The sequence below is a fragment of the Poecilia reticulata genome, linkage group LG5, assembly GCF_000633615.1.
Source record: "Poecilia reticulata strain Guanapo linkage group LG5, Guppy_female_1.0+MT, whole genome shotgun sequence".
NCBI classification, from domain to species: Eukaryota; Metazoa; Chordata; class Actinopteri; order Cyprinodontiformes; family Poeciliidae; genus Poecilia; species Poecilia reticulata.
In genome coordinates this window covers 7,418,044-7,438,623 of record NC_024335.1, presented here as the reverse complement: position 1 = coordinate 7,438,623, position 20,580 = coordinate 7,418,044, and the positions used below count along the sequence as shown (strand labels likewise).

The following is a 20,580-nucleotide window of genomic DNA, read 5'->3' as shown; positions in this document are numbered from 1 at the left end:
CCCTAATAAAAACAAGGGGTGACTACATTTCAACTCTACAACAGAGAGTAAATGAAATCTTTATGAAAACAGATTGATACATTCTTGAAGAAGATGCTTACAGTTCTTTGTCTACCAGCACATCAACACATTATGTCTTTGCATTTGGTCACACCCAACTTTGTTTGCGTTCTGAGTTGATGATGAGTTAAAAATARCAGCTGTAAATGATGTGGTCACTATTTTACATGTTGGTGCAAAGCTCAGGGAGTGGACATCGTCACTAACAGTACAGCGACAGCTAATAAAGAGCATGGAGCAACAGCTCTCTCTGAAAGTCTGTCATAATCCACTTTTGAGATGTGTTAAAGCCTAGCATAGTTTCATGGCTGTCTGAGACATTCTTTACCGCCGCATAAAAATGAAGAGGTGATCCGGGGGAGCTTCAGTCTCATCCTGGGCGACTCACGAAAGCCAGAGCCTAGTGCATTTTCCAGTTTCAGAAGGAAATCCGGTATCTTTCACAACATGCGGGCTTCATCCTATACCCAGAAGAGCTTGCAGRTCAGCAGCTCCGCCAGCAAAGTAAGAGTTCAAAGCCCGTCTCCGTCCCGGTGCCGTGGATCGTCATACGACAGCCGCGGGCGCTCTGGTTACCGTGGCACTGCAGTCGAGGTCGGGACAGAGATACACCAGCACCATGCCAACGAAAAGGAGGAGATGCAGGAGCTCAACGTCAAGTTTGCAGGATACATCTCAAAGGTCCAGGCCCTGGAGCAGAGAAATGCCGCTCTGCAGGCGGAGCTGGCCACTCTGCAGGACCGCTACAAGGGAAGCCCGAGTGGCATCAGCGAAGAATACGAGCTCAAGTTCAAAGAGGTTCGGGATCTGATTGAAGCCCTTACCAACGAGAAGGGAGCAGCTGACATTCAGCGAGGCTACATTGAGGAGGAGGTGGAAGTATGGCGACTAAAGTTGGAGGAGGAGCTGGCGCTCAAAGAAGAAGCAGAGATGATTCTGACGGAGTTTCGTCAGGACGTTGACAGCGCCACACTGCAGAAGGCCGAGCTGGAGAAGCGCATAGAACAACTAGTGGCAGAGATCGAGTTTCTCAAGAAACTCCATGACGAAGAGGTGGCCGACCTCATGAAGCAGATCGAAGACTCAAAGATTACAGCCGAGATGGACGGCGACCGTCCTGACCTCGCTGCTTACCTGCGCAACATGCGCGCAGAAATAGAATCCGTCGCCGCCCGAAATGTCCAAGAAGCCGAGAAGTGGTACAAGAGCAAATTCGACACCCTGAAGGAGCACGCGGGCAAACACGAAGAGCACATGAAAGTCATGAAAGAAGAGATCGCAACCTACCACAACCAGGTGTCAGACCTGCAGAACCAGATCGACAGCCTGCGAGCTCGCAATGCCGCCCTGGAGCAGCAGCTGGAGGAGATGGAGGACTCCCACATGGACAAGGTGGGAGGTCTGGAGAGCATCATCGCTCAGCTGGAGGCGCAGCTCTGTGAGACCAAACTGGAGATGACCAAGTACCTTCAAGACTACCAGGAACTGCTGCACATCAAGCTCAAGCTGGATGCAGAGATCGCCACCTACAGGAAGCTACTGGAAGGAGAAGAGCAGAGGCTGGGAATTGCTAAGGATGCCTAATCCACATGGAGAGCTGTGAAGAGTTGGTGCACAACATGAGCAGAGATCACCTTGTTTTAGAGACTTCAAAGGTCTTAAGCAAAGGACTTGATATTGTTTAACATTTTAATAGCAGTGGTAGACGGCTTTCATTATTTAACTGAACACATAAAAGTCTAACTTACTGTTCCTGGTGGAAATTCAGTAACTGAAAAATAATACAAATACAAATGTAGCAGCAATGTGCATCTATGCATAGTCTCGGATGTATTTTATGTTAAGACAAACAGCTCTTCTCCTGTGTAATTCATGTTTGACTCCATTATGCATTAGTTCGCTGCCATCGCTGCTGTCCTCCATCTTTCCTGAACATTTTCACATTATTTTCACATCTCATTTCATATCTGGGTTTGGCAGGCTTCATCTCTCCCTGCTTGTCTCCCCTCTCCTTTACTCCAGCTCCTGCAGTAGTCCTGCTAAATTTACCTCCCCCTTTTTTCCTGCCAAGTCAGCCCCGCTTGTCGTACCTCTGTCACTTCCCTATGCTTCTGTCTCTCGCTCCSTGTCATCAGTCTGCTGCCTCCTGTCCAACTTTCCTTCACAGTAAAACTCCCGACTTGAAGCGAATGAAGAAGGCCACCCTTATTAATTCTGAATGTTTTGACAAGAAACAACTGTTAACCATTTACAGTAATGCTTACCAGCTTTTACTAAATAAAGACTGAACTGAGTGCATACCAAACCATGCTGTTGTCTCTTTCCTCTAGCTTCCCTCTTAACTCTTTTCTCTGGAAAAAAACTTCTTAGGATATCAGACCTTTCAGTGTAACYAATACTGTTTTAACCTTGTTTAAATACCTTATTCCACATTGTTTGTTCATCCATTTGACATATTTTTGAGTTAGGGTTGGTTTCCATAAAATCTTCTCATTAGGGATACAAACTGATGTGTGGTTTAGATCATCTTATTTTGATGAAAAGCAGAGTATTAACCACTTTGAGATGTATTTATGAGCTTCCTGTGAWTTGAACTGCGGTCCTGGTTGCAGGAAGCAGAGTGTGAGACGAGAGCTTCTTGGCTGATTGGATGCATGATCAGAAACTGAATTGCATAACAAAATACACACTTCTTACTTTTACTGACATGTTGAGACTTGATGTCATTTTTATATATAAGGTTACATTTCATTTACATGTAGTTAAGTTAAAAATGCAGAAAGAAAACTCAAAATAAAAACCTGAAATGGTTTTGCTTTGGGTTATGTATCTTATTTAATTAGAGCTTTATTGTTTAAATGTTGTTTACAGTAAACTAGATTATTTCTTTCTTTGAAATGCTTTATTACAAAGCAGGTCATTTCAAATGTCTGATATGCAGATTTTTATTGCACCCCTTGTCAAAATAGACCCATTCAATAAATCAGGAAATTGTAGAAAAAATAATTTATTTCTTTAGCTGAAATCAACATATGGATCACTTACACARTTTTGTTTTTAGCCTTTAGTTATGTTAATTATAATGTTTTTATGCATGCAGCAAATGAAAACAGAACAATTATGTTTAAAGTATTACATCAGACCAATAAAAAACATTTTAGGACAGAAATGTGGGCTTAATGAAAAGTATATTTAATGTTTAAAGGTGATTTTTTTTTTTTTCAAAAGGTAGTTTTAAGCTGATAAATGACCCTCATCAAAACCCCTATTGTAACAGATTGAATATAACTGTTTGTGTATCAAGCTGTAAAATGAACTTTTAATTGCACTAGCACATGCTCTCGTTGAACAATAGAGAAAATTCAAATCATTAATCGAATCACAGCTGCGTCTCAGTGAACAAGTTGATTTATATCAGAAATGTAATTCCAAAAAAACAAACTTATTTAAATTTGCTACAGACAGAGTAATTATTTTAAGTTTTATTCTTGTTGATGGTGGCTTATAGCTAATTAATATCTAAAATGGTTACTCGGCACAATAAAAGAATACGTAAAGCCCATAAAAATKTAATTTGTAATACAGCATTCTTGTAGCCTACACAATCCTGCAAAAGTCTGCAGACTCAATAGTTCTCCAGATTACAGTCATCAATAAATCTAACACACCTGCAAAAGGGAGGATAAAGGGCTCTGCATGGTCCACTCCCATAATCAGTTGTTATTCCTGTGACTGCATGACCAAAATCTCTTTATTTTTGTTCTCAACCTCAAGTTGTCTTCTCCTTCTTGCCACAAGACCTGGTGTCTTTTTACTTCCATGAGCTACTTTTCTGACTATCTGTGCAAAGTAGGACTGATGGTTGTGTAGCACAGATGGACAGAACACCAGTTTTTCAGTCGGAGAGCACATTTTAATTGTTCAAGGCTGTGAGGAAGTATGTACTGATATATTAAACTCCCCCTGCTCAGTTCTGGTCTGATGCAGCTGGTGAAYGGCTTACCAACTTTTCCTTTCCTTCCATTTCCTTCTCCCTCACCCCCAAATACCATCAAAAATCAAATTAAATTTTTCAGCCCGTCAATGATTGTTTTCTCTACCTCCGAAGTTGTGAACTGTAATAGTGTTTCATCTCTSCCATGATCTCTGTGTTTACTATGCTGTTGTAAATCACACATGACAAAACATCATGATKGCAGCAGGAGGGGGAACTTGATTTGGAGAGTCTTGGGTACCATGAAGCCCGCACCGACAGAACGACACAAAAACTTCAGAAGAAGACATTAAGTGTAACTTTATTCACCACAAAATGTAAATAAAAATGGAGTAACATCAGATTTTAGCAKTTTAGGATTTCCTTTGTTGTCTTTGATAAAAGACCATTAGCCATTTTTCTAATTAGACTCTCTCGTTTGTTTGGATTGTATTTACCCAGAATGCACTGCACCACAGTTTACTTCCTGCTTTTTGAGCGGTCTCTGGTCCTTTTTATATTCACCTATACATTTGAACCGTGCCAGAGTTCACTTCAACGAATCACAGGTTTGTAGGTGGACCAGAGTTTGTTTTGTCGGTCTTCTTTAGAGTTCAATTGCGCCTTCACACCTCGCCAATCAAATCAGACTTTCTAAACAGACAAACTGGAGTTGAATTAAAGTGGAATAAACAGGGTTGGTGTGAACGCACCATAACTTTTCAGCGACATTCTAGATGACTGCAATGTGTAAAGTATGTGGGATTTTATTTTGATCTTTGCATTTGAAACTTTTACTGAAGTCAAACATATCGGTGCAAAAGCCTGTGTGTTTTTCTTGATATATCCATGCAGCCAATAGACTGAATTATACTTAACATGAGATAAAAAAATCTTTTAGTGGCTTGTGTGAGTTTTAACTCTCAGCAAAGATCTGTTCATGTGTCCACCCATCAGACCTTTGCTGTTGCTACACCGCAGATATGTGGCAGCATCCAACACAGTGGGATCTCTAACCTTAAAGGCATTGTTGTGTTTTGTTCTGCTGTAGGATGCTGACAAGAACATCATTAAATTGCTGAAGGAAAAGGGACGGCTGGTCCATGCCAGCACATTCAAACATAACTACCCTTTCTGCTGGAGGTGAGACATCTTGACTGTAAACCTCATTACTGTTCTTTGTGCTCGTCACCCTTTGAAAATGAAAGTTTATTTTTCTTCATTCGGCTGAATCCACCGTTCTAGGAAAGGTCACAAATGATTCCTCCTCCAATACCTACAGAAAATTTCTCTGTTTAATGACATTGAGGTCATTGTTTTGCACAGGAAAGCTTGGTTGCGATGACAGCTGGATAGTTTGGCAGTTAACACGTTACCTGTCTTATGGACTCACCGTTTATGCCTTCTYAGTAAATTCCTCATCATTCATCACATTCTTAAGTGTTAAACTTTTGCCCTTTTCCCCAGATGTAAAGTTTTAACTTTAGAAATCAGATTCTTATCTAGAGCATTTTTAACATCTTTTTCCTTATGTCAGTGACGAGTCCTGATTATAACTTTGTTTAATGTAGCATCATTTCCATCTTGATGTTTGAAATTGTGTTTCAGTTGGATATTTAAGCAACTTAAAACTTGTCTGTTTCAAAATAATTTCTTCAGATGTAATTAAAACCTAAAATCCTTTGTCAACAACCAACCACTGTGAAAACTTCCCACATGCAGAATCAAACACACATTTAAATTGTAACAAAACAAACTTTATCAGGCTGAGGTAGCTAGAAATGTGTGTGGAGAGTGGAAGAAAAATTGAAAGCTAACAATTTCATTAAACTTTTATGAGCAGGGCCATTTTGGGCCCAAKGGTAAATCCCGTAACTGAATTTTAAAGGTGCCTCAAGTTTTTAAGTGAGTAGAAARATATAGTAGTACTAAACTTTATGAAATGACTTGCATTTTTCAGGTCTGACACCCCCCTGATCTACAAAGCTGTCCCCAGCTGGTTTGTGCGAGTGGAGCACATGGTGGACAAACTGCTGGACTGCAACGGGAAATGCTACTGGTAAGCTGCGACCAACCAATATCTGTATTGGAGTTAAGTGACCGTGAGGTGTCARCTATGGGCATTTCACCAAACAATTGGTCTTAAATGCTTTGAGTCAGGGCAAACGGCAGATGCAGTCTCAAAACAATTACATCTGCCGCTCAGCTGTGCTAGTTGATGGTCCATCTCTCCGGCTGCAGAGGTCTTTAAAGCATCCATGATGGATTTAAAATCGAAGTCTTTGCAGTGACTTTTCTGAATTTTCTTATATGAGAATAAAATTCCTCCTCAAGGTGGTTTTTTTTTAATGTAGAGAAAATTAGCATGTGGCTAAATCTGAAGCAGGATAAGCTTCAGCATGATGGCTTTTCTAAGTGGTATTACCCATGGTGCTCCCAGCGCTCTTTTCTGAGCCACAGTAGCTGCCTCTGGTAATGGGACTGTCAAACCAAGATGAATGACTTACCGCAAGGAAGGTGAAGACGCACACACGCAGAGACCGAGCCAAACACACACACACTACAGTCTGTGGTTCTTATCTAAAGGGTGTTGGTACTGCATACACCAAGCTGCCGAATTATTCAGTAACTTTTACTAAACCATACAGGTACATCTTAGAAAACAGAATAAAGCGAAACCCAAATATTATGTAATCATCTACATAGTCGATTATTCCAAGCATTTGTTTCATGTAATTTTGATCCCTGTGTCTAACAAATAAAGAAAACCTAAAATTCACCACTTCAGAGAATTGGAATACTTTGAAAAAGGTCATTTTTGGAAACTCACTTGAAATATTTTACTCTGTGTAATGAATTTATAAAATTATTTGCAAAAAAATGTTGCACTTTTGCACAGTATTCTATTTTTTTTTACTTTTTTTTTAGCTATACCAGTAGACAACCAGAAATCATTTTGGCATTTTGTTTGCTGAATAATTAATGTTGGCAAAATGTTTCAGTTTATTATTACAGATAAGCTACAAGAAATAGTTAATGATTAGGAATGTTTTACTCTCCCTTTGGACATATTTTTGTGTCGTGAATTGCTTTGAATGAATGTTGATGTAAGATGCAATGCATGTTACTTGATGTAATAAAACATGCAATAAAAAAAGTTATCTTTTAATATATATTCCTTTTGTTTTTACATTTCCACAAGCATAAATCCTCAGTGCTGCTAAATGTAGCCTACATTAGCTCATGAAAAACCTCTGAACCACGTCAGAAAATTTATTATAAAAGACTAGTTGGGACGCTCTAAAAGGGATTTGTTCCTTTTATCCATTTACTCAGAAGTTTCATTCAATACTCAGGCTGAATCTCTCCAGGTACCTGCCTGTCAGAATAAATTAATGGCTGAATTATTGAGCGCCTAAAGGGAGACGACATTTTCTGAGCCAGAAGGTGAATTAAACACCTTGTTTGTAAAGTGATTTCTCCACATTTATAATACATAAAGTTAACAAAATACATAAAAGTGATAGCTAAGAAAGCATAAAAAATAGTGTTGAGAAAGTGTCTGTCTGGACTGATTTTGTTCATGATTCTTACTGATTTTATATAACTCTATTAAACCATGATCTTTTTTTCAGATACAGTTTCAACCCAGATTTTCTTTTTTTTCTGAATAAAAATGTTTATCTGAAAAATAAATATGTTATCATTATTTCAGGAAAAAGAAAACTTAATGAATCTAGGTAGGAAACACAGACTCTAAAAGAATAAAACTTATTTTTAAATATATTTTTTGTGGTAGTAAAAGTTATTCTATTAGACTTAAGAACAGCCAGCAAGTCCAGCACCTTTATTCCACAGCTGATAAGTTTTCTCAGGTCCTAATAACACTCATCTAAACATAGGAAACCAGTTTATTTTAACATTTTTAACTGAGCACTGATCACTTTTTTTTTTTTACCTATTGCAATTTAGAAATGGGTTTAGCACTTTATTTTCTACTTTTGCTCTGGTTTTGTTTTGTTATTTTTTTCCCCAACATTGTTTCAATTTTTGTGTTTTTGGTCAAGAATTAAGAAAACCTAGTCTTGAAATTCAGTAAATGTATCCCCCTGTTGAACAGATCTGATTTGTTTTCATTATTTTTGATTTATGTCCCCACATATTTGATGTAAGAAATRGGCATAAACCTTCAATATGGAGTCATAGTTTTCATTACATGTTGGAAAATKGGTTTTTAATTGGAGTTATAACTAAAGCAGGAAGTAGATTAAAATGTTAAACAATTTTAGACATTTCACTCTGTTAAAAATGTCCCTTTTTCACAGTAACCAAAACCTTAATTTATTTCACTTATTTACAAGTTAGGTTCTCTTTTAGATATGAATGTCATTCAGACGAGGTGTGATAACTTGTCGGTATTTCTAAGCATCCCTTGGGTTTCTTGGTGTATCTTTAGTATAATTTATCTTMAACTATATTACCTCTGTTGGTTAAAAGATTAGTTACAGCTAATCTTTTAACTAGTTTAATTAGCAGTTAATTAAACTGGCTTTAAAAATAGCTGTTTCTGCTAGGGATGCACAATATTAGATACTAAAACTAATGTCAAATTTATTCATAACATTTGCTCTCTAAGACGATAACAGCACTCAAACAATTCAAATTTGCCGTTGTGCTTTGCTGCAGGCGGGCTGCACAGTGGTGCAGTTGGTAGAGCTGTTGCCTTGCAGCAAGAAGGTTCTGGGTTCGATTCCCAGCCTGGGGTCTTTCTGCATGGAGTTTGCATGTTCTCCCTGTGCATGCGWGGGTTTTCTCCGGGTACTCCGGTTTCCTCCCACAGTCCAAAAACATGACTGTTAGGTTAATTGGCCTCTCCAAATTGCCCCTAGGTATGAGTGTGTGTGTGCATGGTTGTGTGTCCTGTGTGTCTCTGTGTTGCCCTACGACAGACTGGCGACCTGTCCAGGGTGTACCCCGCCTCTCGCCCGAAACGTTAGCTGGAGATAGGCACCAGCAACCCTCCCGACCCCATTAAGGGACAAGGGTGCAAGAAAATGGATGGATGGATGGATGCTTTGCTGCAGGCATCATTGTTGCTGTCATATAAAAACAAGACCTTATATATTGATGAGTTATTTTGACTGAATGGCTGATTTCCAATATTACATTTTACAGATAATATTGTCTAATAATATCTTGTGCTAATAATATCTTCTGCAGTTTAGGGTTTTTTGGAACTTGAAACCACCAGTCTGCTCTTGCTTAACAATCATGAATCAAATTTTTACCGACCAGCTTTGCCTCCCTGCTGTGATAAATATTCATGACTGGAGACAGATTCACCTTGCTCCTTTTTAAAAAATGTAGTCATCATAATTTTGTCCAACAAATCACTTTCAGCCTTTTTGAATGATAGAAGCCTCTAGGTCCTCAATAACCCTCCTCGCGGACGGGCCTGCATGTTTTAAGTTCTTGATTTAGCTCAAACTGGGAGGAGGGTAAAGGATGGAGGCACGGTGGTGAACAGCACTGGCAGAAAAAAAAAATCATTAAATTGATATATTATGGGCCTAAATAGAAATGCCTTGTACAAATGGGAATTGATGAACTCTTTGCTTAGCGCGTGGATCCTGGCGACAATTTATACTCCCCACTGCACTGTTCTCGTGAGCAGAACGGCCTGGCACAGCTAGAAAGAAAAGGGCGGCAAAAAAGGAGGGGGTGACGGGGAGATGGTAGATTAAAGCCAGAAATCAGCTCAAGTAAACAGAAAAAAGAAAAAAGAGCAACACACAAAGATGAGGATGCCTTGGAGGAATGTCCACCTTTACTGCTAAAGTTTGCAAAGAAAGCAAATGAAGGACAGTTCGTTGATTTTAGACATAGGATGCTGATGACTTTTTATGTGTTGCAGGTAAGCTACTGAATGCTAACTAAGCCACTGACGTCACATAAATAAAATAAAAAGATTTATCCTTTTAAGCACAACAGTATTTCTTTTCGATTCTGAATAAAATATGTATTTTAATTTTTATTCGTCTTCAGCTGAATACATAATGAACTCTGTTTTTCTGCAGGGTCCCAGAGTTTGTGGGTGAGAAGCGTTTTGGGAACTGGCTCAAAGATGCACGCGACTGGGCAATTTCAAGAAACCGCTACTGGGGCACGCCAATCCCTCTGTGGGTCAGCGATGACTTCGAGGAGGTCAGGAAAACGCAAAACACCCACAGAAAAATGCACTTTTTGTGCTTTAGTAGACTCTTTATTGCTTCTAATGTCTCTTGGTGCAATTTGTCTGTCTTCACTAAATACCAAGACAGCTTTTCTTTTCAAAGGAAGGCTGATTGTAGTGTTTGCGGCACTCCAAGTTCAATCAAGGTTCAGCTTGAGAGGGCTCAATTGAAAAGTTGAACTTTGCTACTCTGAATTTTATTTATCATCAAGAATGATTTTTGCAGGGGGGGGGATGCACAAGAACCCAGTTGTTTTCATAAATCTGCAATGTAAAAATTGATCCTTCTGACCCGTTTTTAAAAGCTCATGATTTGAGCAGTTCTGGCTCCTTTCCGCTTGCGAATGCCGGTGTAGGAGGAACTTTCTGGCACGGCAGAATGATGGTGACCACGGCGTCGAAACAGAAACATGCAGCGTGACTCTGCTGCAGTCAGTCTCCTCCCTTCAGGCACCATCATGCAGTGCCTCCATAAACTAAACGCATGAATGATTCATTAATGTAAACAGCAAATAAATATGAATCAAAATGTGTTTGGTTTCACTTGAGTTAATGCAGCTTCAAAGGTGTTCAAGACAAACAGCTGTTGGGGGTTTTAATGGCGAGAAGATGGGAGAGGAGGAGGAAGAGGGGGCAGAATAAATTAACCGGTTTAGAAAATGAGGAAAAGTAATGCATGGGGAGAGAAAACGGGGAGGAATGTAAAATGAGAAGGATGCCAAACTTTAATTGTTGCTTCTGTCGTGAATATTTGCTGCTAAACTTGGCTGACTGTGTGAATTAGACTGAACTGAATAGAGATGTCAGAACTGGGTTATTTGAGCATTTGAAAAATGAAGCGGCGGTCCCCTGGCTGAAAGAGGGACAGCAAGCGACCTGCTTGCTGGAAATAGCTTTCTGACTGTTTCCAGAACATTCACACTCCCTGGTGCCACCCTCACACACTCCTCAGCAGCAAACCTCTCGCTTTCATCCCGACCTGCGAGGATCTGCATGTCTGCGTTTTTCTGATTGCTGTTGAATGCTTCCTCCTCTCAGCATCTCCCTTTTTGTCGGATTTCTCTCTGAGCTTTTGGTTTCCGGGTATTTTTTATTTTTTTAACTGTGTCTAATTTTTACATGGTGGGACACCAGGCTGTATGTGGGCCACGTTACCTGGTGCTGTGGTAAAACTAGAGCAGAGCCTACAGGTTACCTCTCTGGAGAGACCAGATAACACACTTTGTCTTACTGTGTAAGGTGAAGTTACTCAGGAGAAGGCCTACTTTAAACTTCTGTGTCTAAACACCAGCACACAATGTCTGCTTTCAGAAATCAAGAAGGTTTTCTACAAGTCCAACTGTGTGCGCTTGATAGTACAACCTGAGTCTCACTGTACGATACGAGAATCAGAGTCTAGAGGATGAAGATAAGAAGTTGAGGAAGAGTTTATAGTTTCTTTATTTCCTCCTTAATTTCCTTACTCAGTGACTGCACCAGAAGTTGTGCTGACGTTTGAGTAGCATTAACTYAAATTTAGTGGTAGAACTCAATAATTWTTTTTAGATTTAATTGCAGGTTCTGTAATTAATTACTCAAAATAAACCTAATTTTAATCAAAAACTATATAATGGCAAGATAAGCAGCATTTTCAATTCGAAATCCCTTACTGCTGCTAAATTATTAAATATACAGATGAGCCTAACAACATGAATATTTATTGTTTTTAATCTACTGTTAAGTTATTTAGCCATCAGATTAGTGTGAAGTGCTTTCATACCCTTTAAACTTCAGGTGTTTCCCTGATMATTTATGGACACTTGTGATGAACTAAAGTTAAGTGCATTTTGCTATTTAAGCAGAATATTTTCCGTCTTATAGAAAATGGTAACAAGAACGCCCTTATCGCGAACACTGAAAACATTCAATTTAAAAAGAAACACTTGAAATATTTTATTATTAGCTCCTCAATTAGGAGATTTGCGTTGTAAGAGCAGAAAGTGGACAGCACATAAGAGCAGCAGAAATGAAAAACAATGCGATAAAAACAGTACAGCATAAAAGTATACAACCAATGTAGAAATATAAATACAAAGAAACAAATGTATATTTGAAAATATAGACGAGTCTTATCACTAATAAATGGAATCTACTTAAAATGTTTGGAGTTGCAATAAACTACTAAGGTGAATTATGAATGAGCAGCACATAATAATTAAGTTCTGGTTAGTTTTGAATGGTTTTGCACATGCATACATTTATTTAGTGTTTTTCTGGATTTATCAGGTGGTCTGTGTAGGGTCCATGGCTGAACTGGAGGAGCTGACTGGAGGCAAAGTTACAGATTTGCATCGGGAAAAGTAAGTTGCATCTACAACTCATAGATAATCTATTAAGACAGAAGTCTGTGACTCCAGTCCTCCAGTGCTGCTGGCCTGTAACTATAGGTTACATCCGTTCTCTTAACACACCTGAGTCAAATAAATTGTTAATGACTTGGCATTTGCAAAACTTACTGATTTTCCAAGGAGGTAATTCAACCCTTCGACTCAAGTGCGCTGAAGGATTGGAGTTGCAGATCGCAGCACTGTGATATCATTTTAAATGTTAAATGTTAAAATGCTAAAAAACATAAGACGCCGATAAATCATTTCAATGCAATGTTTAACCGGAGGAACAAGAGTAAATTGAAGAATCAGATTTCTTCTCAATGTGAATTCGGGATGATTCAATTTTAACATCCTGTGGCCTAAAACTTGTCAGGTTTTTTTTTTTTTTTCAATTTTCTTTAAAATAACAAACCATATTTTAATGTTCATCCAATTCTTTATGGTAAGACTAATAAAAAAATATCTTAATGAATAGTTTTAAATGTTCTGGTGTTTTTAAGACTGAATAAAAACGGAAGTCAAACTTTTGGAGCTTCAAGCTACTGAACTTTATTATTTTTTTCCTTCCTTCTTTCTTAACTTTCTCCGTCCAGCATTGACAGCCTAACAATCCCGTCACGGTGCGGTAAAGGCATCCTGCGGAGGATTACGGAGGTGTTTGACTGCTGGTTCGAGAGTGGCAGCATGCCGTACGCCCAGGTTCACTACCCATTCGAGAACAGGAAGGAGTTTGAGGACACCTTCCCAGCAGACTTCATCGCCGAGGGCATTGACCAGACCAGAGGATGGTATGCTGAGGATGAATGGAGCTGTTCAGTCGGGTTAGGCTGAGACTGAGAGACAGAGGATAGGAGGAGAGTGAATGATTGACAGGGGAGAAGATAAGAACCAAAGATCTCAGTCATACTGACCTTGTTTTCTGTCTCTGTAGGTTCTACACCCTACTGGTGCTCTCCACAGCGCTGTTTGGGAAACCGCCCTTCAAGAACGTCATTGTTAACGGGCTCGTACTCGCTAGGTCAGTCCGCTGACTCACAACAACTTGAAACAGCCGGCCAATTATCTGTCAAATTATCTGAAAACATTAAAAACAGAGACACTAATTCCTCAGTATCCTGTATTTTGCAGCATATTCCTTGTACTTGTCAAGTTTTTATGATTCTGCCCTAATTTTCCTACATCGCAGAAATCAGTGAGCCCTAATTCTGAGAATGCAAATTAAATTTCAAACATCAAAAATGAAAAGAAATTATAGCTGAAATGACTCATGCAGCAGCACTAATTGGCACAACTTGGCAAAAGGGAATCTTTCCCAAAGTAGTAAGATTTATTATTACTACTAGATGTTGTGTGTGAAAATATTCACAGTATTTCAGGAGGATGAAGGTTCTTTAATATTAACATGTCGAACGAGGAAGATGAAGTGTTGTCTGATGGCATTCAGCATTAAGCTGTTCAGGGTCATTGCCTCTATGTGTTACATAATGACTACACCTCATCATATAATTTGGAACATTTGCTTGGCTATATATGTACTGTTAAAAATTGAATATGGTTTCATGAGCACTTAATGTTAACATTAAAGCCTAATGTCGTGGAAGAGGCTGATATGACTATGAAATGGGTTGTTTTTGGTTGTTCTGTGCTGTTTTGAACCGCTGCCTTTTCTGCTAGTGATCACAGCCTCATCAGCACATTAAGACAACCAAAAGCGTTTTTATTCCCACTTTACTTTGTTTTTGTTCCTTTGTAGAGTTTGTTTATTTATAACGTGGGAGCCGCAGCATCCAGGCTCGAAGCTTCTCTGCATCCTGGCTGCATCGTCTCAGTCTTGAGGTTTACATGTAGCTGTGTGCACACGGGCCCGCTGACCTGGAAGAAYTTGATTAATTTGAATACCAACTTCATGGTTTCCAACATGCTCTGTTGTGCATGCATACACGTGTGTGTGTGTATGTGCATTAATGCCTGCCTGTTTTCTTCCTGCAGCGATGGGCAGAAGATGAGCAAGCGTAAGAAGAACTACCCAGACCCAGGACTGATTGTGCAGAACTATGGAGCCGATGCCCTCAGGTCAGCTTGGTGCTTGAATATGAGCGCATGCAAGGTCTGAGGCTACCTTGTGTTATTTGCAATAATGACTTCAGAATGTTAAAATCACTAAAAACACTCTGTTTAAAACTCTTACTTGGATGTCTGCGTCTCCGGGTGGAATATTTGCACACTCATGCATGCTGTAGATGCGAATCCAAACACTTGTCCCCCTTTGTACATCCTCTCATTTGCCCTGAGCAGTAAGAGTGCTATGGCCATATGGTGTTATGAATAAACCACTCTGCAGTTGCACCATATGCTCATATATAGACCATAAATGAGCAAACTACTAAATTAAAGAGAAGAAACCAGCAGTCTGATTCTATTCCAGGCTTCACGTTCTTTTTATTTTTGATGAAAAACTACTTAAAGTACTACGAACCGTCACACTTGAAGCTGGCTCGACATTAAATATATTGACCTTTTTTTAATCTCATTAAATTATATAAAAATATTTGTCATTTATTTTTCGTTTATACATACCGCATTTTCCGCACTATAAGGCGCACCTAAAAACCTTCAATTTCCTCAAAAACCCACAGTGCGCCTTATAATCCGGTGAGCCTTTTATATGGACCAATATTGAGCCACAACAGGTCTAGCAACTACGGTAAGCAGCCGCCGACTTCATTTTCGCCCGTAGAAGAAGAAGGGCACGGTGCATGCTGGGATAGTTGTCAGAGCGCTGGTTTGTTAATAAAGTTTGACAGACCTATCTACCTACCGACTGTCTAGAATCAGGTCGYCTGCAGGTCATTTAGCACCACGTTCTCCACCAACATGCTGTGCGCGAACGGAGAATTGTGACCATCGTCCGGCCGCGTCCCGGCCCATTCGCGGAAGGCTCTCCTCGCCGACCCAAGTTGGACTGATTTGTTGACATTCCAAACAAAACAGTGCAGCAACAGTGCAAAATTTTGTGCAGCGCCATCTAGTGGATGCATAACGTAACTCCAGCCTCTACTGTAGCGTCTATTCTATGCGCCTTATAATGTGGTGCGCCTTATATATGAAAAAAGTTTTAAAATAGGCCATTCATTGAAGGTGCGCCTTATAATCCGGTGCGCCTTTTAGTGCGGAAAATACGGTACCTTTTTAGTTATTCTAAAATAACTAAAAGGTTATTTTAGTTATTTTGGAAAATGGAAGGAAAATTCCTTCCATTTTCTCACCCCTTACTTCCCCAGATGTATTAATTTAATTGTCTCCTATTTTACATTTCTTGTGTTTTTGCATTCTAATTATTCGTCTTTCATAACAGTGAATGACACAGTTTGAGCTAATTTGCTCAAAGTAGTTCTCCACCTCCCCTACATCTGCTTCGGCTACTAGGCAAGCTAATAAACCAAGGCCTGTGTTTGCTGTATGTTACAATTACATTGCCAGTGAAAAGCTAAAAACTGATTTAGTTTTATTACTGAGTGTTTCATAATTATACCTTTACTGCAGGTTTTATCTTCAGGATAAAACATGCTGTATTCCCTAGAATGATTTCTGTTTGTTAAATCGGCTTCAGCTCTGAAACACTTCTTTCCAAATCACTTCCGTGTATTTCATGGATTGTAATCTTCTGCGCATCACATTCAAAGTTACTGAGGAAAAGTAAAGGACTTGGAGACACCACTGCACTATTTGTGGTGGTGGGTCATTCACGTTTTCCTGCGTTATTTGAACAACTCTTAAGATATCACGGGTTATATTTCAGAATAATAACCAGTATGCATTTTTTCCCCTGCTTGCTCCATCAGTCTGAGCCCACAGAATCACTAACGTTCTATCTGTGTGCAGGCTGTACCTCATCAACTCCCCTGTGGTGAGAGCAGAGAACCTGCGATTCAAAGAGGAGGGCGTGCGAGACGTGCTGAAGGATGTCTTCTTGCCGTGGTACAACGCCTATCGCTTCCTGGTGCAAAACGTACAAAGATTACAAAAGGTATGTTATTTTTTTCTCATTTTTCCTTCTCGCATTGTTTTTGATCAATTGTCTCTCTGATTGTGTTGATGCATAATTTTTTAAAAAAGCCATTTTGCATAATTTAATTGTGTTAATTTTCTATTAAAATATGAATTGAAATTGTATTGAGAATCACCACACTGAGAGAAAGCTGAGAAAATTCTGCAGAAGTAAGGAATTTGATTTGGGTGTTTTCTAGGTTGAGACGTAAAAATATTCTGATTCTCTGATTTTATTCTCAGACTTAATTTCTTTTCTGTTGTATAGAAGTTTCATCCATCTTTCCATTCCTCAGTTTTCCAATTTTTCATCCATCCTTTTCCCAATCTTGCACCTGTTTCCCAATCATCCATCCATCTGCTTATTGTTCATTGGTCTATTCTTCCTTCCATCTCTTTGCTTTATTTCTATCCATCTTCAAACTTGTGGCAACTGCAGAAATATCTGTCACATATACATTTTGGGAATCCATCTCTTTGTTCTTTAAATTGAGCTCATGAAGGACTGGAAATGTTTTGACATGAAACGTGTTGCAGCATCACAAAAAATGTAACTGGAACATGATCTTCAGTTAGGTTGCACCATCCTAATTATATCAAAGGTGCTAAGGAATTTCCAAATTCTAACATTGTTCTAGTGATGACAGGTTGATATTTCCAAATGTTTACCTAACCAACCTTTTCAGAGAGTGTCTGTGTGAAAAAAATCAACACTTATTAATCTGATGAAGCCCAGAAACATTCCCTCTATGTGGCACAGCATATTTTGACTAATGGAAAAGTTTCCTCAGACATACTTATTGCCGTTGGAACTCATGAGGTATCCATCCCCCAAATTAATATTTAAATATCTCTGTTGGATTACCTGTAACCTGAATGTCTTTTATTAAACAGCAAACCCTGTCCACTGTAGATTGAATACAACACGTAATGGAGATAGTTACAAAACCATGTGTCCATCTTTTCTTGTTTACTTGTTTACTTGTCTTCTTGTCGAATTTGCATACCTCTTTCTTCACATGTGTCGCATCAACTTCAAGCTGAGAATAAAAGAAATCTCTTTCAGTGCAGATCCACTACCAGCTGGTGGCATAACCGGAAAATGAGAGTTTTTTTGACTTTGTCACTGTACATCTTTCAGAGTACAAACTTCACTCCAACTTGCATTGCTTACTGCAGGTCCCAACTGAAACTATTTGTATTCATGCATTAGGAGGAGGAGATTCAGTTCCTGTACAACGAAAACACAGTGAAGCAGAGTGACAACATCATGGACAAGTGGGTCCAGTCCTTCACGCAGTCTCTCATCCAATTCTTTAAAGCTGAGATGGACGGTAAGTCAGATTTTCCATCTTTATGTCATTATATTCTTGAATAAAAACCTAACTTTTGGGAAGTTGACAACTCGTGGCGTTCCTCTCAAGTGTAAATAAGTAAGCGGTTGCCTCTGGTTGCAGCGTACCGTTTGTACACGGTGGTCCCTCGCCTGGTCAAGTTTGTGGACATGCTCACCAACTGGTACGTCAGGACCAACAGGCGCCGCCTGAAGGTGAGAATCCAGCTCTGAAGTTAAAACACCTCAACTCAAAAACTAACGTTGTGCTTGAAATACTTTGTACCTGATGATTTTGTAATTTAAGGACATCGATATTAACATATTCTGCAGGGCTACAGTAAGAAACATTTGGCCAGTGGAAGAAAATAAACTTAATCCTGTGATTCAAATATCATCGGTTGTGATTAGGGGGCTAATGGTGTTGATTCTTGTGTGATAATCGTCATATTTCTGCTTCTCTAAGGGGGAGGGAAAAAAAATCATTGATGTGTTTGTGAACTTTGTAGGGCGAGAGTGGCACTGAGGACTGCCTGTGGGCGCTGGAAACACTCTTCAGCGTTCTGTTCTCCATGTGCAGGTTGATGGTGAGTCATTTGGCTTCTATATAAAAGCAACTCAGACCAAGAAAGAAAAGAAAGGTGATTGCAGGGAGAAATTTTAATGTTTGAAGGGTTTTCTTTTATGTTGGAAACCAAAAGGAAAATTTGCAATGGATAAAGTGTGTGTGTGGTTATGCATAATGGATGAATATATTTTTTTTTAACACACAAAGTGTTTGCATGTGGGCTATGAGGCAAGCTAAAAGCCAGTCCGCCTAACTCAAATCAATACAGATCAGCTCAGAGCTTACAAATTAATTAGCCGTGGTTTAAATGGAGGAGAATCACATTAGAGGATCGCTCACAATAGCTCAGTTTTGTTTGAACATTTGCTCCAAAGGATTGAAAAAAAAAAAAAAAAAACGGACTGCAGAAAGAACTTGGTTCAGACTTTCAGACCTTTTATCTCAGCGAGTGTAAATTAACCACAGTGCAGACAATTTAATCATTTCTCCATCTATTCCTCCTCATGCTCGTGTCTGCTTGCTTTCATCCCTCTTCTTCCTCAGGCCCCCTTCACACCCTTCATCACAGAAATGATGTACCAAAATCTGCGTCACCTCATTGACCCTGCCTCTGTTGAAGAAAAGGACTCCAACAGCATCCACTATCTCATGCTGCCACAAGTCAGGTCAGCCAAATTCATTTAGTAAAGCATCAGGCCAGAGTTTTCCCTGCAGCCAAGCTTTTCTTAGAACTATTGGTGAAACAAGATATCGCTGTAAGAAAAGACGTTGATCTTGAGCTGATGTTTCATTCTCCTTAACCCAGTACTGGGAAACGTCTCATGAAGTGAATGCATCATTAAACTCCTACTTTGAATCTATTAAGGAGGACAATCAGTATTTTAGTTAATTTTAATAATTAGAAAAAAATGATAATTTCTTTCTTTAAGCAATAATAGCTTGACAAAAATGTAATTCAAACATCAGAGTTTCTAAGTAACATTACTTTCTACTCTGTGACTTTTTGTACTTTGTATTATAAACATAAAATCTCACTGAATGAAATTTATTTCAGCTACTTTCCACAAAACTGGACACGAATCAATTTTGCTTCCACCTACAACGAGCAGGATCGTAGAATGTAAAATAAATAAATAACAAAGAAACTCACTGTTGGAGAACTGTAGCAAAAAGAGGTCACCAAATCTCTTTATTTCTCACCATCGCAAATGTAAACGTGTAGTTTACTCGTGCTTTACTTGGAGTAATGTGATTTGATTTGATGAGCTTTTTCAGCAATAAAAACTATAGCTGGGTCTGGTTTCTCATGCCCACTGTTAAGTATGTTATAGGATCTGTGATGCTGTGGGCTCATTTCTCCTACACAGGCCTTGGGAAACGTGTTACTTCATGACCTAATTGAAATTCCAGAACATTTTGAAAAGCAGCATTTTGAGAGGCAAAATGAGATGATGATCCAAAACATGAAACAACTCAGAAATAGTTTACCAGACGCAATCGTTTAGTTGCCAGCCATTCAGGGTGATTAAGCGCTGGCTCCCACAAAGCTCCTCCTTTGAGCTTCAGAGCATCCCTCCCCCTCAACCCTTCCACTCAGCTCCTTCAGACTAGCCAGCAGCAATTAGCAAACACCTGGTGGAACTGCGTGTTCGCTGAGCTGATCATACAAATTACTTCTCAGTGTAACGCTCCTAAAAATGATTGTAAATGGCATAATGAGAAGCACTGAAGGCGAAGTGTTGTACAGAGAAGCTTCTTAAAGAGACGGGGGCCAATTTCAGGGCAAAGTCAAACGTCTTAAGTTATGTTTGATATATGCAGCATTTTTTGAACGACTGAATCTAACATAGTTACTTCACTATAAAAAGGCTCTATGTGTCTGGAAAATACATAAATAAAAAGTCCTCCACCACACAGCCCTGTGCAGGAAACACACCACCTTTGTCCTGTTTGTGACCCTGTTCTTAGAGGACATATCCACTGCTTATTTACAGCCCA

General features: G+C 39.3%; 2 protein-coding genes across 2 annotated transcripts in view; both read left to right on the top strand.

Moving 5' to 3' along the window:
• Nucleotides 1-20,580, top strand: part of iars1 (isoleucyl-tRNA synthetase 1) — a 51,437-nt gene that overhangs the window by 15,047 nt on the left and 15,810 nt on the right. The window contains exons 12-23 of the mRNA XM_008408523.2: nt 5,085-5,176; nt 5,994-6,092; nt 10,111-10,237; nt 12,531-12,604; nt 13,228-13,422; nt 13,566-13,652; nt 14,624-14,707; nt 16,517-16,661; nt 17,895-18,015; nt 18,139-18,230; nt 18,524-18,601; nt 19,126-19,247. Coding sequence (XP_008406745.1) covers nt 5,085-5,176; nt 5,994-6,092; nt 10,111-10,237; nt 12,531-12,604; nt 13,228-13,422; nt 13,566-13,652; nt 14,624-14,707; nt 16,517-16,661; nt 17,895-18,015; nt 18,139-18,230; nt 18,524-18,601; nt 19,126-19,247 — 1,316 coding nt within the window. The remainder of the gene's footprint in view (nt 1-5,084; nt 5,177-5,993; nt 6,093-10,110; nt 10,238-12,530; nt 12,605-13,227; nt 13,423-13,565; nt 13,653-14,623; nt 14,708-16,516; nt 16,662-17,894; nt 18,016-18,138; nt 18,231-18,523; nt 18,602-19,125; nt 19,248-20,580) is intronic.
• LOC103464434 (desmin) lies at nt 404-2,762 on the top strand. The gene has a single exon (XM_008408522.1). The coding sequence runs from the start codon at nt 508-510 to the stop codon at nt 1,642-1,644; it is 1,137 nt and encodes a 378-aa protein (XP_008406744.1). The 5' UTR covers nt 404-507; the 3' UTR covers nt 1,645-2,762.